We start from the raw sequence: 18,777 nt of genomic DNA, 5'->3' as shown, positions 1-18,777 counted from the left end.
TGGGAGAAAGGATCCCATGGGTCTTTAGTGGGACTGCTGCAGGGAAAGATGCTGAGAAACCCTCTTATTTTATGCAGCGCGGCACCACAAACTCATAAAATGCTCAAAAATCCAGTATAGTATGCAACAGCTGTACTGCGTAATTACTTGGCCCAATAGCAGTAGTATTAAAATACTGGTATATCTGTTGCAGGCCACCATACATTATCATCTCATTTGCAATAAAAAGTCAGGATGTTTCGAGTGAGCTTCAATGGAATTAGAATCATGTGTGCTTTGAAATATTTATGCTTGCCTTGAGATGGAAGGAGAATTCCTGCCGCCAGCCCCTCCCCACCCAAATAACAGATTTAATAACACCAGATAGTCCAACTCCTCCATACCTACAGTAGGTAGAAGTGAAGCTCCGAGCTGGAGTACGCTTATTTTCATAGGTGGTAGGACTTATATTTTATGTCATTTAGTGAGGTCAATAATAAAATATAAATGTCACAAGCTGAAAGACGCCAAGAGAAATACGGTTTGGCAGTGTGGAGCTGCTTAGGGATACATAAATAATAAGTCAATAAGTAAATAAATAATAGACAAAGATCTGTTTTATCTTCCATTTGAAGATCTCAAGGAATTTACAGTCACTGATTGAGACTTGTAATTGCCCATCAGAAGCATATAAGTAGCTACAGCCCCTTCCTGTATGCAGAAAAATTCACATCACTCTAGTCATGGCTTGAAGATGGAGTGACTTCAGAATTTTCGTCAAGCATTTATGTGAATTGTGACTAAAATGACCTTTAGGAGGACTAGAGGAAATAACAACGAATCAATTGAGTTGATTAAAAATGTTTGTGAGGATCTGTGTGTTCGGAAACACGGTTGTGTTATGGCCCTCGGCACCTGCTGGAAAGGCTGGCTTTGTACACCACAGTGAGTGCCCACAACCACCCATCAGAGTAGTTCATAGAATCACAAGGTTGGAAACGACCTATAAGATCATCTAGTTGTCTGTATACGAGCTGCAGTTCTTGGCCTTTGGCATTCAATTCCCTCTCTCTAGTTAAAGGCAGACACACTTCCATTGCTGATCCATTCAATGGCAGTAGATTCTTCCTCTTAACAAGCTTAACAAGCCCTTCCTACTGCTGCTTGAGAAATTGGGTATTTTCCAGTCAGAGACTGCAAAACCAAACCTTTTGGAGTTCCTTATTCCATCGTGTCTTAAATCAATCCATCTGTGCTGAGAAAAGGAACCCAAATGTGGCCCAGACAGAGAACTGGTGCCTGTTTGGTCCCTGTTTGATCCCAATCTTTTCTAGGACCAGCAGGAAGCTCCTCGAGGCTGCAGAGCTGGCCAAAATTTGAGAGAGGAGCCACTTTCTCCTTCTTGCAGGACTTTACTGTTGTGAATTATTGCCAGTCACTTCTGCATTCCTTTTGCTTCTCTCTGTCTTCAGGAAGACCACTGACAAATGGTTTCTACTTTGTTTTCTACACTGACATGTTGCAGAGGTCAAAGGCAGCTAAGACCTACTACTTCCATGTCTATGAACATTTTCACTTTCAAAATTATCATTTGCAGAACCAAACCTTGGAAAAATTAAATACGGCGTGGTCTCAAAATGTCTTGTTCCCTGGGTACCATTTTTCACTCCTTGTTGGACTGAAGCAGCATTTCTATCTCCTTTTCACTCAGCAGATGAAAGGGAACATATTTGTTCTCAGATGTGTACACGGGGCAGTTATGCAATAGTTTCATATGGCATGGGCAAACTAGATGCTAAGATGATTCTTTTCTTTTAATAAATATTGAAAAACATCACAAGGTATTTGTTACTTAATTAGATGTTTTCCATGCAAACCTTCACTTCTCACATTTATCTACATCCTTCATCTTTCCTTTGGCATAGAAGAAAGGGAGGAGATATGAATGGAGATAAAAGGGAAGAGAAAAAAATTGTTTTACACCAAACAGACAGAAATGTATGCTAACAAAAATTCTGTTGTAGTCATCAAAATGCTTCCCACCAGCTTCTGCTGAACAAATACTCAAGGCAAAATATTTTGACAAGCTCTGAAATGAATGTTGCTGCCGGGAGGTGACGATGCATTCATACCTGTGAAATGAGTATGACTTAAGTGCCACTATAGCAGCTACACCTGGGGTGGATGTCAGGGAGTTCAGTGGCCTTGGGTGGAATCATGGAGCTGCAGGGAGTGCTGGCTGAAGGCAGAGGTCTGAACTGATGAGTGGAATGGTTCTTTTGGTTCCATTCCTTCTGCTTGGTTCTCGCTGTGTCTGGGACAGCAAGCTTGGATGGCAGACAACCACATTTACCAAGGTGAATTTCACATTGCTTTTAGTCTTAAGAGCATACTCAAGAGAAGCTTTGGGTCTTAAAATCTCCTCTTTTAGGAGCTTTGAGGATTTGGATTATTTTTCCAAAGAGTTGTTGGATATGCTATAATAAAACTGGGGAAAAAAGCCTGTTAGTTTTGAAGTGAGTAAGAAATAACTCACTGTGTTTGTAAAACATGCAAACAAGAAGAGAGAGTGACTCACAGCAGTGCAGACAGATTGAGCAGGCTGGGCACTCAGGTGTTGGCCTTGGCCATGGGATAGCTGTGAGCATTCCCCAGCTTTGTGTCCATTCCATGTCAGCACACAGACACAAGTGCAGCTCTTTTTGATGGGTGTTGAGGCAACCATTCTTGTTGGGTAAAAAGGTGGGATTAGCAGTGCTGCCCATCCAACCCTTAATGAAAGCTTATAGGGTAAAGCGGTAGGATTCCTTGCTGCTGTCTCTGAGGATGTGTTTTATACACATCTTAAGGCTCTGATTTTATTAATGGCTTAGCAAGCTAAGAACAAAATTACAGTGAAGTGTCATGTTATCAAAGTGGTGATGATCAAGACTAAGAAGCAGATCTCAGTTTTTATTCATGTGAAGCTTTTTCATGACATTTGTCATGCAACGGATGTTTGCTTGTCTGTATTTGATTGGTTAACTTTCCTGCATCTCTGCAATTGTTCCAAAAGTGCCAAAGGCTTTTGTTGTCCCCTTGTGTATTTAACTTAGTAGAAAGCCAACACTCAAGTTTCTGTAGGACATTGCCTGCCTTGCTCAGCCTTTATCTAACGGGGTACGCGTGGTGAACAAGTGCAGTAAATGCACGTGGACAGCCCTGAAGGACTACCAGGACAGCACAAAGGGAGCACAGGGATACAGTGATCACTGCAGGGTGAGAAATAAACTGTGATTTACAGAGGAGCTTGTGCTCAGCCCATCAGCTGGCCATTGTAAAGAGAGAGCAAATTCCCATTTTATAGGGGAAAGGGAAAATCACAGTGCTGTGAACAGCAGCGTCGCTGCCTCGTGGTGATGGTGAGCAGTGGCAAGCACTGTTGACTAACGAGGGTGCAGCCCAGTCTGTCTCAAAGGACGAGGTTGCCACATGAGGTAGGAGAGCATAAGTCTGCCTTCAGCTGCACTTGTAGCTCTGCTGGAATCGGCCGAGGTAAAATCTGTCATTGGCAATGGGCTCGCGTGCATTACACTCTGTACCTTCACTCCAGCACGTTTTTCAGCTCTCTTTTTCATGGCCGGCTCGTTGGCCTATAAATTCACCAAATTAAACCTCATCCATGAGTGCAGGCTGGAGGCTTGTGGAAGATTTGAGCCTAACATTATTCAGGAGTAATGTAAATGTAATTTTCAAAATGATCTTGCCACTTTGTGCATGTTCATTAGATGAAAACAGATTACTTAAAATAAATGTTCCTAAACCGAGATGGAAAAAAAAGCAACAAGAAGTGTTAGAGCATCTTTAAATTACCAACCATTTACGGTACAATACCAAATGGATTCCTATGTGCAAATCCAAGTTACATGAAATGCCAATTAAATCAACCCTAATTTCCCAAATACATTTTTTATTGCCTGATTGATTGGGGCTGCTCTTAAAGTGATGAACAGTTTTCACATTCACAAAGGGCTGCTGATTTCTTTCTCCACGTCCACTAAAAACCCAGCAAATCCTTTAGAACATCTGGCTGCGTTTGCTCCCAGGGTCTGGATGGAGTGAGCGTAGGACACAATGTGGTCTGATATATTAATTGTGAAGATCAGATGTGTAAGCAGTACGGTACCGTTTTGAAAAAGGCTTAAAAAAAAAAAAAGACTACAGTAGATTTGAATTGTTTTCTTTTCCAAAGGCAAAACTCTCTATAACTTCTTTGTTTTCTTTCCTATAGCAAGTCCACATGCAACACCATCGACTCTTCATTTTCCAACATCACCCATTATCCAACAGCCTGGGCCATACTTCTCACACCCAGCAATCCGCTATCATCCTCAGGAGACTCTGAAAGAGTTTGTCCAACTTGTCTGCCCCGACGCTGGTCAGCAGGCTGGACAGGTGGGGTTCCTAAATGTAAGGAAGCCGTTTTTATTTCTTCAGAAGTGTTTGTCCTATGTGAAATGAATCGTGGGCTAACGGGATGATTTTAACAGCATGTTGCTCACAGGAGCACACCTTGAGTTATCGTTGGGAGGAAAAACAAATGCTGCCGTGGCAAAAAATATTGTAAAAAGATAAAATAAAATAAAAAGCAGAGCAGCAAAACCCTCTCGACCGCAATGTGGTGAATTCAACTTGAAGTGTCGGGGGAGGCAGCGACACAGTGACCTTCTGGTCCCCCCACAAATGGCTGTGCTGCATGCACTGTAACCCCAGTGGAACGAGGGTTAACAAAATATAAAGGCAGAATAATTTTTATTAATTATTTCTGAAGTTCAGGGGAGAGCGAGCTGGGGGAAGGAGCAGGAAAAGGGAGGGTGAGAAACAGATGTTTCAGATCAGCTAAGTTCATTAAAAAAAAAAAAAAAATACTGCCTTATAGCACTTTAGATCAAGTTGACCAGTACTTGAACTCAAGATGTTAAAAGTACAGTTTATTATGGTTTGTTATTTCTGTAAGCAGTTATCTTTTCCCCTTATCTCTATGAAAAATTAAGCAGAGTTCCAAAGCTTCAAGTAACCATTTTCATTTTTTTAATCAAATAAAGTGAATCATCTTTCTATTATTGAAATAGCATTCCGGTCAAGTACAGAATTTATAAATTTTATGTAAATCATACCTAAAATAATGCTCTGAATATTTCATGAAGTGTAATGCCTGCAACTTTTTCCAGCCAATGAAGTAATAACTGACAAAATGACTGTTTCTTTCTTACGTACATAGGATTGAAAGCGTTAATGAGAATTAGTTTAATTATTAGCATCTAATTTATTACACTTATTTAATAAGCTATATTGTCCTCGGTGCTTTCCTTTCCCTAGCAGAAAAACCGACTCTACTTATTCCAGCCAGGACTGGCTTTGAATAATGTCTGCAATATGTTAGCAGATACATTTATGTCTAGACAACAAATCAATACAGTGCTTTTCTTTTTCCTTGAGTATTCATTTGCTTAATTTATCCCAAACCATTCAGCATTATGAACTGTTAGCACACTCACGATGGACATACAGCAGGGGTCTTCCTGGCAAAATAAGGGGACCTAATTGTGAGACAAGATAGTGTTTGAGAGATGTCACTAATATATTAGTTTATTAATGGCACTGGATGTTGGAAAAATAAATATCCCTGAAGGATTGCTTCTTAGTGCAAACACTGGGAACTGCAGTCTTTGAAGTCAGTAGGAGTGCTGCTAAGTAAAATGCGGATGAATTGGAGTTTTATTTATGCCCTAAACCATTTTTGCTCTAGCACGGGTGTGATTTGCACCTACTCAACTTTAAGGCTTTTTGTCAGTGCCAAAGCAGGTGAAATGAAAATGAAGTCCCAAGTGTTTGCCAGGATGAGTGTGTTGTCCCCAGTAATTCAGGCTAATGGAAACCCTAACAGGAATTAAAATATTATTTTATTTAGCAGTACTTAGAATATGGATCTGTTTAAAGCCGAGCTTTTATCATCGACGGAAAAGCAAATGCTCAGAGCCAGAAGAACTGCACTGAGATCAATTTGCAGAGTGCCGTCGAAAGTGATCTCGTTTTTGTCACTAAAATGGAACACCTGATTCACGGGCTGTCCTACTTTCTCTTTATGACGGCATTTGGCATCTCTCTGCATATGGTTTTCAAGTGTCCAGGCTGTATTAAAACGTAAATGCCACAATGTGGAAGGGGGAAGGGTGGCATTGTTTTTCCAAGGCCTCTTCTTGGTTTTGTGATGCTTGAGAGAGCATTCACGTACGGACAGGTTTTTCAGATGATTAATTGAAAGCCAGCACTCACACGGCTAGGCCCATTCCGCCTGGGACTGACCACATCGCAGCCTGAATACACAGAGGGATTTTTCCTAATGTGCAGAATGAGGCAGTTCTAAGTTCAGCTGTTTCTCCCTGGAATCGTAACGGCTACTAACCTGCGAGCTGCACCACCGCTAACTCAGAAGGGATGTGGGAGTGCAGTTGCTCCAGTGCACACACATTCATTTTTCCTGTAATAAGATATCAGCGTGACTTTTAAGACCACCAGAAATGCTTATTTTTCCTTTTAATGAGCAATATCTTTAAGAAATTTACACTCGAGTCCTAGGCACTGATATCCTAAGGGTGTAGCAGAGGCACAGATATGGGACATGCAAGGGGTTGAAAATACTGCCGAAACGCTTGCTAAGCATGAGTGAGGGGCTGCAGGAAAGGTAAAGAGTGGTAGGATTTAATCCAGAGCACCTCAGGCCCGTTGCTACTAGGATACGTGTTTAACAGTGAGAATTTCCGTAGTTTCGCAGGGTTCACAGGGCTTGAAACAATGTTCCTTGAAATCAATGGAGAATTAGAAACAGCTCTCTTTGCCACCTCTTTTCTAAAGTAATTGTAAATATAGTGCACATAGTTTGAAACTGGACTGTTATTACTGGAGGTTCCAAATAGCTGGTTTTTAGTATAATTTCTGTCTGTTTGCTTGTTTTTCGGCAGCCCAATGGTAGCAGCCAAGGCAAGGTGCACAATCCATTCCTTCCTACCCCAATGTTGCCACCACCACCTCCGCCACCAATGGCTAGGCCTGTGCCTCTGCCAGTGCCAGACACAAAACCTCCAACTACATCAACAGAAGGAGGGGCCACCTCTCCCACTTCTCCAAGTAAGTATAGACGCAGCGGGAAGCAAGGGCTGACAGCAGCACACAGCGTGCTGCCGTCGTCCTCTATCTCCTGGTCAGAGATGAGGACTGGACTAGCTCGGAGGTCATAGTGCAGCTCTCTGCTCTCTGTATGAGTGACCAAACTCTTAGCTTGTTTTTTATCAGTGAGAAGAGAGTTAGCTGAAGGTCGTGGTTTTGTCTCTGATTTTGTTGGCATTTCACATAACTACCTGCAAGAGAAATCAAAGCCTGTAGCAAAGTTAGGTCACGAAGCTGGGACCTTATAGATACGAGGAGGCAGTTTGGTATCTCGAGAACAGACTTTAGAGCTTAGATGCTGCGCAGAAATCAGACAGCCTCACAGAAAGCATTAATGCTTACACATACTGTCTAAACTAACAACTCTTGAGTTCTGTTCATTTATAGTTCTTTTGGGAATAAGTCTTCTTAGACTAACCCAGACGTCTTTCCCGTACGACGTGGTTCCCGAGCCCTGCGTTTTGGGCAAGCTATGGTATTTCTTAGGCCCAGGGAGAAAGCTTTCATCCTCTCTCCACCACCCACACGGCTCCCATATGTATTTTGTGTAGCCACAAGTCAAATATACAAATTCCTGGATACACACTTGAGGATACCACTTTGGACTCACTCTGCTGGGAAACAAATGCAATTCAGCTGGGCTTGATGTTTTAAAAAAGTCTGGATGTGCAGGGAGTTAATTGTGAAATGATTTAATGAAGCTATGCTCAAACTGACATTTAAAAACAAAAGGGAAGCTTTCAATGCTTTAATGGCAACTGTAGGGGACTTGTTCCACAGTGAAGGGTGTCCAAATAACATCCACAAACAAAAATCAATCTAATCGAAAGAGCAAATCCCTTTGTGTGCTTTTCAGGCTTATTATTTAAATGCTATATGCAACTGCTGCTCGATGCAAAAAGAGGGATTCGCTATTCAGAACGTGTGAAGCTGAAACTTTCAAACCTTTCTATCCTGTTCAGGAGATTTGCTCAGGTTCCGTGGGGCGTTTTATAAACCCAGTCGTTCTCAGAGCTTTGCATTGCCTTCTGCTCTGCAAAAGTACGCAACCGCAAACTGAGCAAGATGCCCCAGCTTGCTCAGAAAATCAAATGGGTTTTAGTATGAGACAGTCTGGTAAGATTGCGAATGTGATCTTCTAGAATCAGGACTTCTAGAACTGATCAGCAAATTTTCATTGAAACAAGCAGTTGATTCATTCCCTCCCCTCCACTCCTCTTTCTGACCTTAGACCAACACTTGTGCTATCAGGAAGTTTTGATGCTTTCTGACGGGAGATACCATCTTTTAAGGCCTGTCACTGAGATGCAGCAGCAGAATCTGAAAGGTTAATGTTTAGTCATGTTATCACTTCATAGAGTCAGCAATGCCTTACAATTTCCTGGTCTTCAGAACTGGGAAAAACGAAAGTAGGTCAATGTATATTTGTCATCACAGTTGTGACTCAGTTTACTGGCAGTGTGTGGTGTCTAAAAGGAAAAAAAAATCCCAACATCATTTCGGCAGTAACCTTAATACCGATTTTTTTGTGATACTGTGATCATGTAAACAAGCTAAAGGCCTGTTGGCCTGATTCTCAGCTGGCATAAAAATTGGCACTGGTCCACTGAAGTTAGCAGAACACCGCCATTGGTGTCGGCTCAGGCTGGTCACTGTGGCTCAGTGTTCAGCAGACAGCTGCCGCATTAATTGGGAATGGAGGTTTTCTCAAGAGTGGCTAGTTAATGGTATTTAAACAAAGGATTAGGAAAATAATTACTGTTTGTTAATTAGCTACGCTGATATCTAAACATATAGCTCTGTACATAGTCAGGCATGCATCTTCCTTCTGGTAAGAAACAAGGGTTTTGGATAATAGTGAATTGAGTTGTAAAGAAGCATATAATTTAATTTAGGGACAAGTTTTACAGAAAAGTAGACTGTAGGAAATGCTTTTTAAGGAAAAAAAAACCCATTGCATACATACTAAAGCCAGTGGAAGTGGCTGGCTACATAAAGAGAAGGACAATGCGAAGTGCCTAGCCTTTCAGTAAGGGCCCACTGGACATCATTCAGTGTGTCAATCAGTACCAACTCTCCATTTATGCTGGTGTTTATTTTTTCTTAACTAAATATTAGCCTACAAACAGCAAGTGCAGATTCACCAGAGTTTCATAAAAGCTGCACAAAAAGGTGTTTTCCATGGTGACGGGCTGCTCGAGCGCACCGGTTCGGGAGTGTCTGTGGGTTATGGCTGACTGCCCTGCAGAGCTCTAGGATATTGGAAAGTCACTTATGCAACAAAGAGAGGAGTGATGTTAGATTTTGGCCAGACTCTCTCCTTAGCTGTGTGGAGGAGAATGAAGCACCCCCCGCCACCACCACCCAAGGAAATGGAGTGAAAAGGGTTGGCATTTGCTCCATTCTCCTTCCCTTTTTTGGTCTAGCAAAAAAAGCCCTCTGCAGAAACAAAATACAGTTATGGCCCTACCAAAAATTGGAATATGGCCCTCCTGAGGGGTGCAGGAGCCAGGAGCAGCTGTTCAATACAGCATGGCCTCCCGGGAATGAGAGCTAAAAATCACAACAAGGTGGTTAATGATTCTCGGAGCAACAGTGAAACTCTCCAGCTGTAACATTAACCGAAACACGAACATTAGCACTGTCCGAGGAAGGAAGAGCCCCTGGAGATGCACACTGGGGATTTGCCGCTACTGGGTGGCCAGGCGTGCTCTGGGAGTTGAACACTTCAGCTGCACATCCCGTCCCTTTGGAAAGCCAGCATTTTCCTCAGCGAGATGACACAACGGAGATGGGTTTCACGAGGTTTAGGAGGATTCGTTTGTCCTCCATAAAAAGCCATCCCAATAGAACACATCCTTAATATCAGACACAGCCCCAGAATTACAATCTTATTTCAGATCTGATCTTTTGTTGGTATCCCATAACAAACACAAAACAATATTTTCTCAAGCCAGACGATTTTCTGGGCTTGATATCTCATTGCCCAAAGAAAGCACCACTTACTACATGCCAGTTGGGCTCTATTGCTATCATAAGTGAATCTGTGCGTTAGAATCTGTGGCCCTCATTCCCATTTGGAGTCTTAAGATATTGCCATCCTGTGCACCATCATCGCTAAGAGCATTTTTTTAACCAAATGTCATTTTCTGAGGTTCACAATTCTGCATGCGGAAAAACTTTGCTATTTTCCCTTGTTGGGCAAGATTGTTATCAGATAATGTCCCTTAGCACAAAGGAGTTTTCGTGTTAAACAGCATTTGTGTCAGGATGAGAAGAATGATCTGGTGGCTGTAGTACTGGATTCATAATCAGATTGGATTTCTCTCCCCTTCTCTGCTGTGCATTGACTGAGCCCCCCCTGGGCAAGCCGTTTCAGCTTTCTGTTCGCTCTTTTCCCCATCCATAAAAAAGAGGGTGATGACTGTATCACTTAATTTGTTAGCATGTGCAGTTCCCTCTAAGATACTCAGCTGCAGAGTGCATTGTGGTAGGAATTGCTGTATTGCACCGTGTTCCTCCAGTTAATTCTCTCACTACAACTCCACAACTGCAAAACTGGCTCCCGGTCCTCTGCGAAGAGTACAGCTTTTCCTATCACCTGTTGACTTGGTCTGTGAAAGACAGACATAGTGGTTCACTAGATTATTGCTCATCCAGATTATCAACCAAAAGTTTTTCTTTTCAATCCAGAATTGATAAACAAAATACATTCATACTTCATAGAAATGATTTCAGGAAAGTATATTTTGAATTAGCATTCAGCTACTGCCGACAATTTCAAAATACATGACATTCCCAAAACTGTTTGTTTGTCTTGTCTTTCATACAATTTCTTGCCATTTTGGCTAAATATCAAAGCTGTCTGTGTGAGCAAATGTTCTTTCCCTGCCAGCTCCTGTTTTCCTTGTTCCTGAAGTGAAGCATCATAGCAAATTTGTGGCATCACATTCATTTCCTTGGCTCTGGGCTATGATGTTGCAAACAACCCTCAGTGAATTCTAGTAGCAGGAAGACTAGGCTGGGCAGGAAGATGTTCCTACTCAAGCCCAGCGGGCTACCTGTGGGCTACTGTAAACTGCCCAGGTTTGTGCAATTCCCACAGAGCGAAGCTGATAGAGATCAGGAGATCTGCCTCAGAGACCTGGCTTCTGTTCCTTTCCTTGCTGTGGCTTTTCCCTTTCGTAAAAAGGAGCGTAAAGATCCCACGACAGGGCTAGGGTATCTGGGCGTACCACAGAACAGTATAACTAAGCATAAACCATTGAGAGTGGTTAATCTCAGGGCTGAATACTGAGATCAGGAGGAGCAGGACTTTCAGGAATCCCACCTCCATGTCAAACGGGGGTATACACACCAGGACTCTAAGAAATGGCAAGAAGACTGTCTCAGCAATACTGGGTGCTGCTCCCTTTTCTGACCAGTTCCCTGTGCTGTAACAGAAGTCACTGCTAAGAATCATTCCTTGTCAATGTAACATTCTGAGCCAAAATGACCAGTTAAATCCTCCAGCATCTCAGGACATTTTGCAGTGAAGTGGGTCCAGCAGCCTGGGAGAGCCCAGTGCAAAGCATGTGTGTTCCCCATAGTGCCAATGCTCTGCTTCTTGGCTCTAGCACTGCAGTTATGTGCCCTTAAGGAAATACCACGCTGACATCCGAATATTTTCGAGAAGTTAAACATAGTTTGAAGCGTTATGGAAGAAAGGTGTACGAAGTAATTCACCCAGAAAAGCTTGATGGAACTTTGTATTTAAAAGCTTTGGGACCTGTTTGCATGCAGAAGATGTTTAAGACAGCGTTCTGATGGTTTCCCATTGATTTTCTACCAAATATCACAGTTGGCATAAGTATCTGCCAACAGGGAACTCTAAACAAGGTCTTGAGTTCCTTCCCTGCTGAGTGGGGACATACCTGCTCTGACGGATTGAATGGCCTCTCCATTCTTTTGGCTTCCCTGGAAGTACACCAGAGGAACCAAACAGCATATGGCTGATTTCTGATTTCCCCACTGTGAAAGGAATTTTTGTTCTTGCATGACACAGGGCTCAGTACTTACATTAAAAAAACAAACAAACCAAACTTTAAAACAGTGCAGAAAAATCTTTATATGTGGCACCAGCAACAGAGATGAATTCTTTCAAACTTTTGGCTTCTTTAAATTTATTAAGCAAATTAACACTGCAGAAAGGCAAGAACAACTCACCAAATGGACTCGGTTCACTTCTTCATTGGTTTGCAGACAGGGATAACAACCAGTGTAGTTGTTGATGCTCCAACGTGCAACTTGTAAAATCATTTTGGAAAAATGAACTATTGCACTTAAAAACTCCTTTAAATCTGTGAGAGGAAAAGGTGGTCCTTGCATGATTTCTGTGAGGGATAGCAAAGTGTTAGCTGTTCTGAAGTTAAAGCTCCTCTCACCAGAAACAACTGGGAAAATTCATTGCTGGAAGACAAGAGTGCCTTATCTCCCTTCAGATCAGTAAGAAATGAGGCTGTGCAGTTCCTGGGTGACTTCGGGTGCCTTCTGCTGTCTCATTTAATTGTGAGAAGAAGAAGGCATCCGGAAATGTTTGTGAGATTCAGGTAGAGAGCCAAGGGAAGGGTTCTGCATTCCTGGAGACTTGGGAACCCCTCACCAAAGGGATCTGTGGGATGCCAGGAGTTTGCGTGGGCAGCCTGCACTTTCACCAGTGGGAAATCCCCCGCAGGCAGTGGAGTACAGGGCTGTCCTTCAGCTGAAAGTAATCAGAGGGTGGTAAAGAATTTGGGGAAGTAAATGATGTGGCTCTTATCAGAACCTGTGCATCTGCTTCTGATCTCTGTTAGAGAGGGCAGTGGATGATGTGGACTGTTGGGTTGGTTCAGCCTCGAACCAGAGACTTCTCCAACGCAATGAGTCCTCGCCGAACATTTTGCTGTAAGAAAGGCAACAGGCTTTGTCTGCACAGACAGCTCAGTGTCTTCCCCGACTCTTAACTCACTGCATCTTTCTGTAGTGTTGAGGCCTGAACATTATGTTTAGCCTGACTGGAATTTGGCACAAAACTTTCCTTTAGACATTGTTTTTTTTCCCTCTTCATTGGATAGTTAGATTGTCTGGGGATTTTATTCAGCAGAATGCATTCCCATAAATATATTTAAAATAGATGGAATCGCTGTTGGTATTAAGGGGTCTATTTAGGTTATTTCAATTTAGATCTGAACATGCAAATACTGAACAGAGGAGAAGATTGCATGGGGGATTCTCAAATGAGAGGGAGACTGAAATGCATTGAAAGCTTTTGAATTTGGAAGTACGTGGCATTGGTGGATGGTTGCAGTGGAGAATATAATGCAACAACAAAGTCATTAAAGTACTTCAAGTTTGGAAGTAATCTGGGCTCTTGGCTTGCATTGCATTTAATAGCTTTACATTTATGGGAGCCATTCCAGTTTTTAAAGGCAGCTTCAGCCTTCAGACTGATTGCACTTACCACCCAGTGAAACTGCAACCCATTAATTTTTTACCGAAAGGATCTTCCTAGTTTGTCAAACACATCAAGTGAACATTTTAGAGAGTGCAGACCACAGCAGTATGGAAACCAAAACTTTGTATCGAGAGAGAATGCTGGATTAGCACGAAATAATTAGTGAGCACTTCAGTAAATTCACTGCTTTGCAACCTCTGTGAAAGACCCCACGTAGCAAAGTGAGAGCAGGGATGCATGTGCTATGCCAGGACCACCCCCAGGCTCCCACTGCACCTCTCCCAGCACCACAGCGCTGCCCTGTTACTGCAAGGAGCCCTGGCCCAGCTCTCACATGGCCCCCGTCATTAGGGCCGAGCCTTGCCAGTGTCTAAAACCAAACTCTCGCTCTCTAAAACGTTTGCACATTTCTATGTTAAACATCTGCTTAGGTGGCTCTGAGATGGTGTGTTTTGGTGTTGTTCGTGTGCAATCTAGTGCCGCTTCCTCAACGCATGTGTCCCTTCCCTTCACAGCCTACTCGACACCCAGCACCTCCCCCGCAAACCGATTCGTCAGTGTTGGACCACGGGATCCAAGCTTTGTAAATATCCCTCAACAGACTCAGGTGGGCCGCTTTCAACTTCTCTGTATGCCTGCAGCCTCTTCTTCTTCAGTGTCCTCTAACGTGTCCCCGCGGAGCCAGCCGCATTGCCGCTGTCACTTCACCCACATGGTCTCAGTAACTACAGTGAAATGTCACTTGCAGTTTGTTTGTCTGTTGTGTTTTTTTGGGCTTACGTAGCAATAACGCTGCTTTTGTGACTGGAAAGATCTCTCTCGCTTTCTAAGATATTGCTGCTAGTGCACATTTTGTTCCTCTAGGACTGAGTTTTCAGACTTTGACTCCGAGCTGTTCCCTAGACAGTGCATTTAATTGCAATTCCAAAGGAGCTGAGAGAGAGCCGTCAGGTAACCGTGCACCTCAGTCCCCTCCTGAACCCAGTGGGAGTCTTTGCCAAAGACTTCCACATTCAGAAAAAATAGCCTCAAATTCCTGGCTGGGCATTTGCACGGGGGTTTGAGCGAGCAGGCGGTTCTGTAATTGCAAGCACATCTGTTTCCTTACACAAAGAGAAAACAGTCCGGTGGAGGCAGGCCTATAAAGCTGGGTTAGCTGAATTCATAGACCTGCTACGGTCGAATCAGAAGCTCAAGTAAACATTTGTGTTTCTTTAGGAGAAGGACAAGGTTTAAATGTGCTTTTTCCAAGCTGTATCAAATTCCCAGGGTCGATTAAGAAAATAGTTGTTGGCAGTTTTGTTAGCAGCTAATTTGAGCCAGATGTTGAAAAAATTAAGGCAATGCTTAATATCATGTTATCGTGGGGGAGAAGGTATAAAAAAGTGAGTAGAAGCAGTGTTTTAGGACAACTGCAGTTTGTAGCTTGAAGTGGTTGCTTAACTGTGCTACAATTCTTCCAAAGGCGAGCATCAGGAATATTTGTGTTGAGGTGGCGGTGCTAATTAATAAGCAATTAATTTGGGGACCAGCAAACTGTGGAGTACTACTTTTTGGCTCTTGTAAGTTGTTTCCAGTCATCTCTGTCCATCTGTCTCATCAGCGTGCAGATTCATGGCTGTCACAACCCGCAGCCCTCCTTGTTGTGACGGCAGCACCTACGCTCCCAATGCAGCACAGGGCACTCAGTACCCAGGGTGTTCAGTTTGCAGGGCTGCAGCCACGCAGCCACCAACACAACGTGTTTTCTTGCTATCTGTTCTTTGTGTACAATTTGTTAGGGGCTTTAGTTTATAGCTCTGTCGACAGCGCAGGTTAAACTACATTGGATCTCCAACCTTCTCTGCATTAAATAGGGTCAAAGAAAGTACACCGGCAGTGCAGAGCGGGGCTTTAACCCATCAGGTTCTGATTTTTGTTCACGCGTTAACAAAACACAGCCTGCAGCCCAGTTTCAGGCCTCTTCCTTTGTTCGGTTCATTTACGTGATGAGTTTTCGTGTGCCTTCACGTTTAAATCGTATTTCTCCAGTCCTGGGGACAACTGGAATACACAGAAATACACTGCAGGCAGGAAGCAGGAATGGTTAGGTACGCTGCTAAAGTCCTTAAGCATTTGGTCTTTCCCTCCATAGCTCAGGAAACTTGAAACCCTTTGGAGAATGGCACGTTACCTTTTCCAGAGGACTTGAAAAACAACTAGTTGGTAAATTGATCGTGGAGTAGGACACAACAGCATGAAGTCTCCAAAAATATTTTAAACTTCCTTGCATCCTGCAGCAGCGGCTTCCCAGAGAAGTTTGTTGACTGTAAACTCTTCTCCTCCTTATTTATGACTTGAATCATTTTAAGTGCTCTAGCCTTACTTTAGCTGCCTCTCCATAATGCAGCATAGTGAATAACAGTGCTGCAATATGAAAAACAATACTGGAGCATGGCTTTCAATTAAAGTCAAACATGCTGCAGTGGGGAAGAGACTGACTCCCAGGCTCCGGCTCCCGCCGCATCTCTGTGCTTCTATACATCGCTGCACCACCGCAACCCACTTGGTACTAAATATATAATTTATCAGGGAGTAAAACTCACTACTTATTCATGAAATAACTCTGAAGTTGACCGCATTTTAAATCAGAAGAGTGAGGTAAAAATACTGGCTGCAACGATTGGGGATTTACCTAGAGTTCCTCTAAACAAAGACGTCCTTTTGTAATAGTTTTTGCAGGACGTTAGTGTATAAATGAGGAGGATCACTTAGGATACTTTCAAAATGAAAATATAAAAACAAATAGGGCTGTGTTATTAAAAGCAGCTGGGGTGGCTGCTTTCCATCAGGGTTTTTATAGTACATTCAGACTGGGGTTAAAATACGGGTCCTGAGGACCGCTAACCATCAGGCCACACAGCTCCCTTCAACAAGGGGAAGCAGCAAGCACTCACAGCTTCTAGAAGTCAGGCTTCAACGTAAGGGTTAAACAACTTTTTATTGCTGTTACAACAAAGACCATATCTGAATTCTTTTCTTTTTTGTTGGGGGGGGGGGAGGATTACAGTCCAGCTACAAGGTAGAAGGAGACATTATGATCAGCGTTTTGGTTGCTTTGATTTTCTCTTCCCACTGGCGGGTCATTCGACTATAGGCAATGGTTATACATCACAGTTATTAGACTTAAAGTGCTGCAAAAGTGGGTCTGTGCACAGGGATGTGACAGTGCCGTTCTGCAGAAGTCGCATTTCCCATACATGGGCATTCAAGGGCTTTCACAGAACATTGGAATAAAATCGCAGACAAATGTACAACGCTGTGGCTGGATTTGAGCAAGGATCATTCTGTCCTGTGCTGTTTTTAAACAACCAAAAACAGTACATGCCTTTCTTAATGGGCATTATAAAAATTAGCAGTAGACATTTCCATTAGCAGCGTGTTCTAATTTATGTCAGATTGCGTCAAATATGATCCCTTAAAGGAATGTTTTACAATTTATATAATATTTTACTCAGAGAAAGGCTGTATTCCTGTATCAACAAAGGTTGTAGTCAGTCTACAGCTCTGTGCAGAAGAGAGCAGGAGTGAAACTGATTTAAGTCAGTCGTGATTCAGTCACCACAGCCCCAGAAGGGCTGCTGGGCAGGCCTGGTTTCAGCCACTTACACACTTCTCCGTCAGTTTGCTTTTGCAGATGCTGCCTCTGCTTCCTCCATCCGTCTCTCTGTCACTGTGGTGGCTCCCCACGTAATTGTCCTATCGGGGGGGTTATTTGAATCTGAATTTCTGTTTGAGCTATTAGAAGAAACACTTGACTTGGCATCCTCTGTGTCTGTTGACAAAAAGGCACAGGTGTTGTAACCTTTGCTTGATAAATCATTTACTTTTGCTACTTGACTTGCAAGCAATATGGGGGCATCAGCTTTTTAACTACCTTTTCCATATGCAAATCAGAAATACAGTATGCCTGGGGTACACAGTCTTTAGTTTCAAAAGCAAGCTGGTCTGGGTGCCTCATGACTAAGTAATAGATACGCCTCTCATGTTGCCAAGGGCATGTAATAAGGAGAGTGGTAGGGGAATGGGAAAGTACCATCACATTAATTAGGGACTGGCCTATCAATAGCAACAGAATAAAGGGCTCTGAGTAGGTTTGCTGGTATTTTTTTTTCCCCTAGCCTAGTGATAAAAGTACTTGTGAAACCCAGGGTATGCGCTCAGAGCTTGCACAGCTGGAAGCACCAAGCTAGCAGTGACCAGAGCTCGTGGTGTCTCACCCTGCTCTCAGCACTGCGGGTCCATCTCTAACGCTCTCACTTTGCTCTGTAGTACAAAATTCCTTTAGGGATCATAAGTACCCCGTGCACTGCAGCTCCACTTCCTCTAAACACTGTTTACTAGGCTGAGCCCTGCTCGCCACCTCCTTACCCAACGTCTTCCTGGGAATTGCACTCATTGCACGTGGGATGCTAACACCACCTCCTGAGCAGCATCCGCCTACCCCATCTATTGCTCCTACCTGCCAGGAGTCTGCTTGCCTACAGGGTGAGGCTATGGGGATGCATGGAGCACTGACCACCTCTCACTGCAGCCACTGAAGCAGAGGATCAGCTGTTTTACCACCTGTGAGAAAGTGAATGGTTTTCTTCTCTGCTTAAGAGAGAAAATGCACCATATACCCCCCTGACCCGCTGCTTCAGGAAAAACCCTTTCAAATGTAAACATACTTTATATCAGATTCATCCCAGTTGGCTTCTGAAATGTAGCTAAGCACAAAAAGCAAATATTTATTCCTATCCCTTTCTCTAGGAAAGGATACAAGTTTTCAGAATGAACAGAAATAGCAATTCTCCCTAGTTCTGCTTTTGCAGGACCCAAAAGTTACAGACAACTCAGCCAATGAACGATCTGTTCATCCTTCCACCACGGGGCCCAGAACCACCTCACTACAGCAGTGCTATGGACAGAACTAATCCTTTCTAATAGATCCATAACTTTACTTAGCACCATGATAAAGTATAAGAAATAAAAGGAGAAAAAAAAGCTCAGCTCTTCAGGATAACAACCAGTATGAAGAGCAGCAAGCTCAGAAGCACAGCCTTGCTTTGGCCTTAAAAAGGTAGAAAAAGCCCATCTAT

At 43.1% G+C, this 18,777-nt stretch overlaps 1 protein-coding gene across 12 annotated transcripts in view; it reads left to right on the top strand.

Annotated features, from left to right (window-relative positions):
- NFIA (nuclear factor I A) overlaps nt 1-18,777 on the top strand; it is a 231,809-nt gene that overhangs the window by 194,725 nt on the left and 18,307 nt on the right. For 7 of the 12 annotated variants that reach the window (XM_048946073.1, XM_048946072.1, XM_048946063.1 and 4 more), the window contains 3 exons: nt 4,250-4,428; nt 6,981-7,146; nt 14,173-14,264. In XM_048946073.1, the coding sequence (XP_048802030.1) occupies nt 4,250-4,428; nt 6,981-7,146; nt 14,173-14,264 (437 nt within the window). The remainder of the gene's footprint in view (nt 1-4,249; nt 4,429-6,980; nt 7,147-14,172; nt 14,265-18,777) is intronic. The other 5 variants (XM_048946071.1, XM_048946066.1, XM_048946062.1 and 2 more) reach the window with 2 other exon arrangements.

Source organism: Lagopus muta, chromosome 5, assembly GCF_023343835.1.
Source record: "Lagopus muta isolate bLagMut1 chromosome 5, bLagMut1 primary, whole genome shotgun sequence".
NCBI classification, from domain to species: Eukaryota; Metazoa; Chordata; class Aves; order Galliformes; family Phasianidae; genus Lagopus; species Lagopus muta.
The sequence above is the reverse complement of the archived record's forward strand: the minus strand, read 5'-3'. Positions and strand labels throughout refer to the sequence as shown.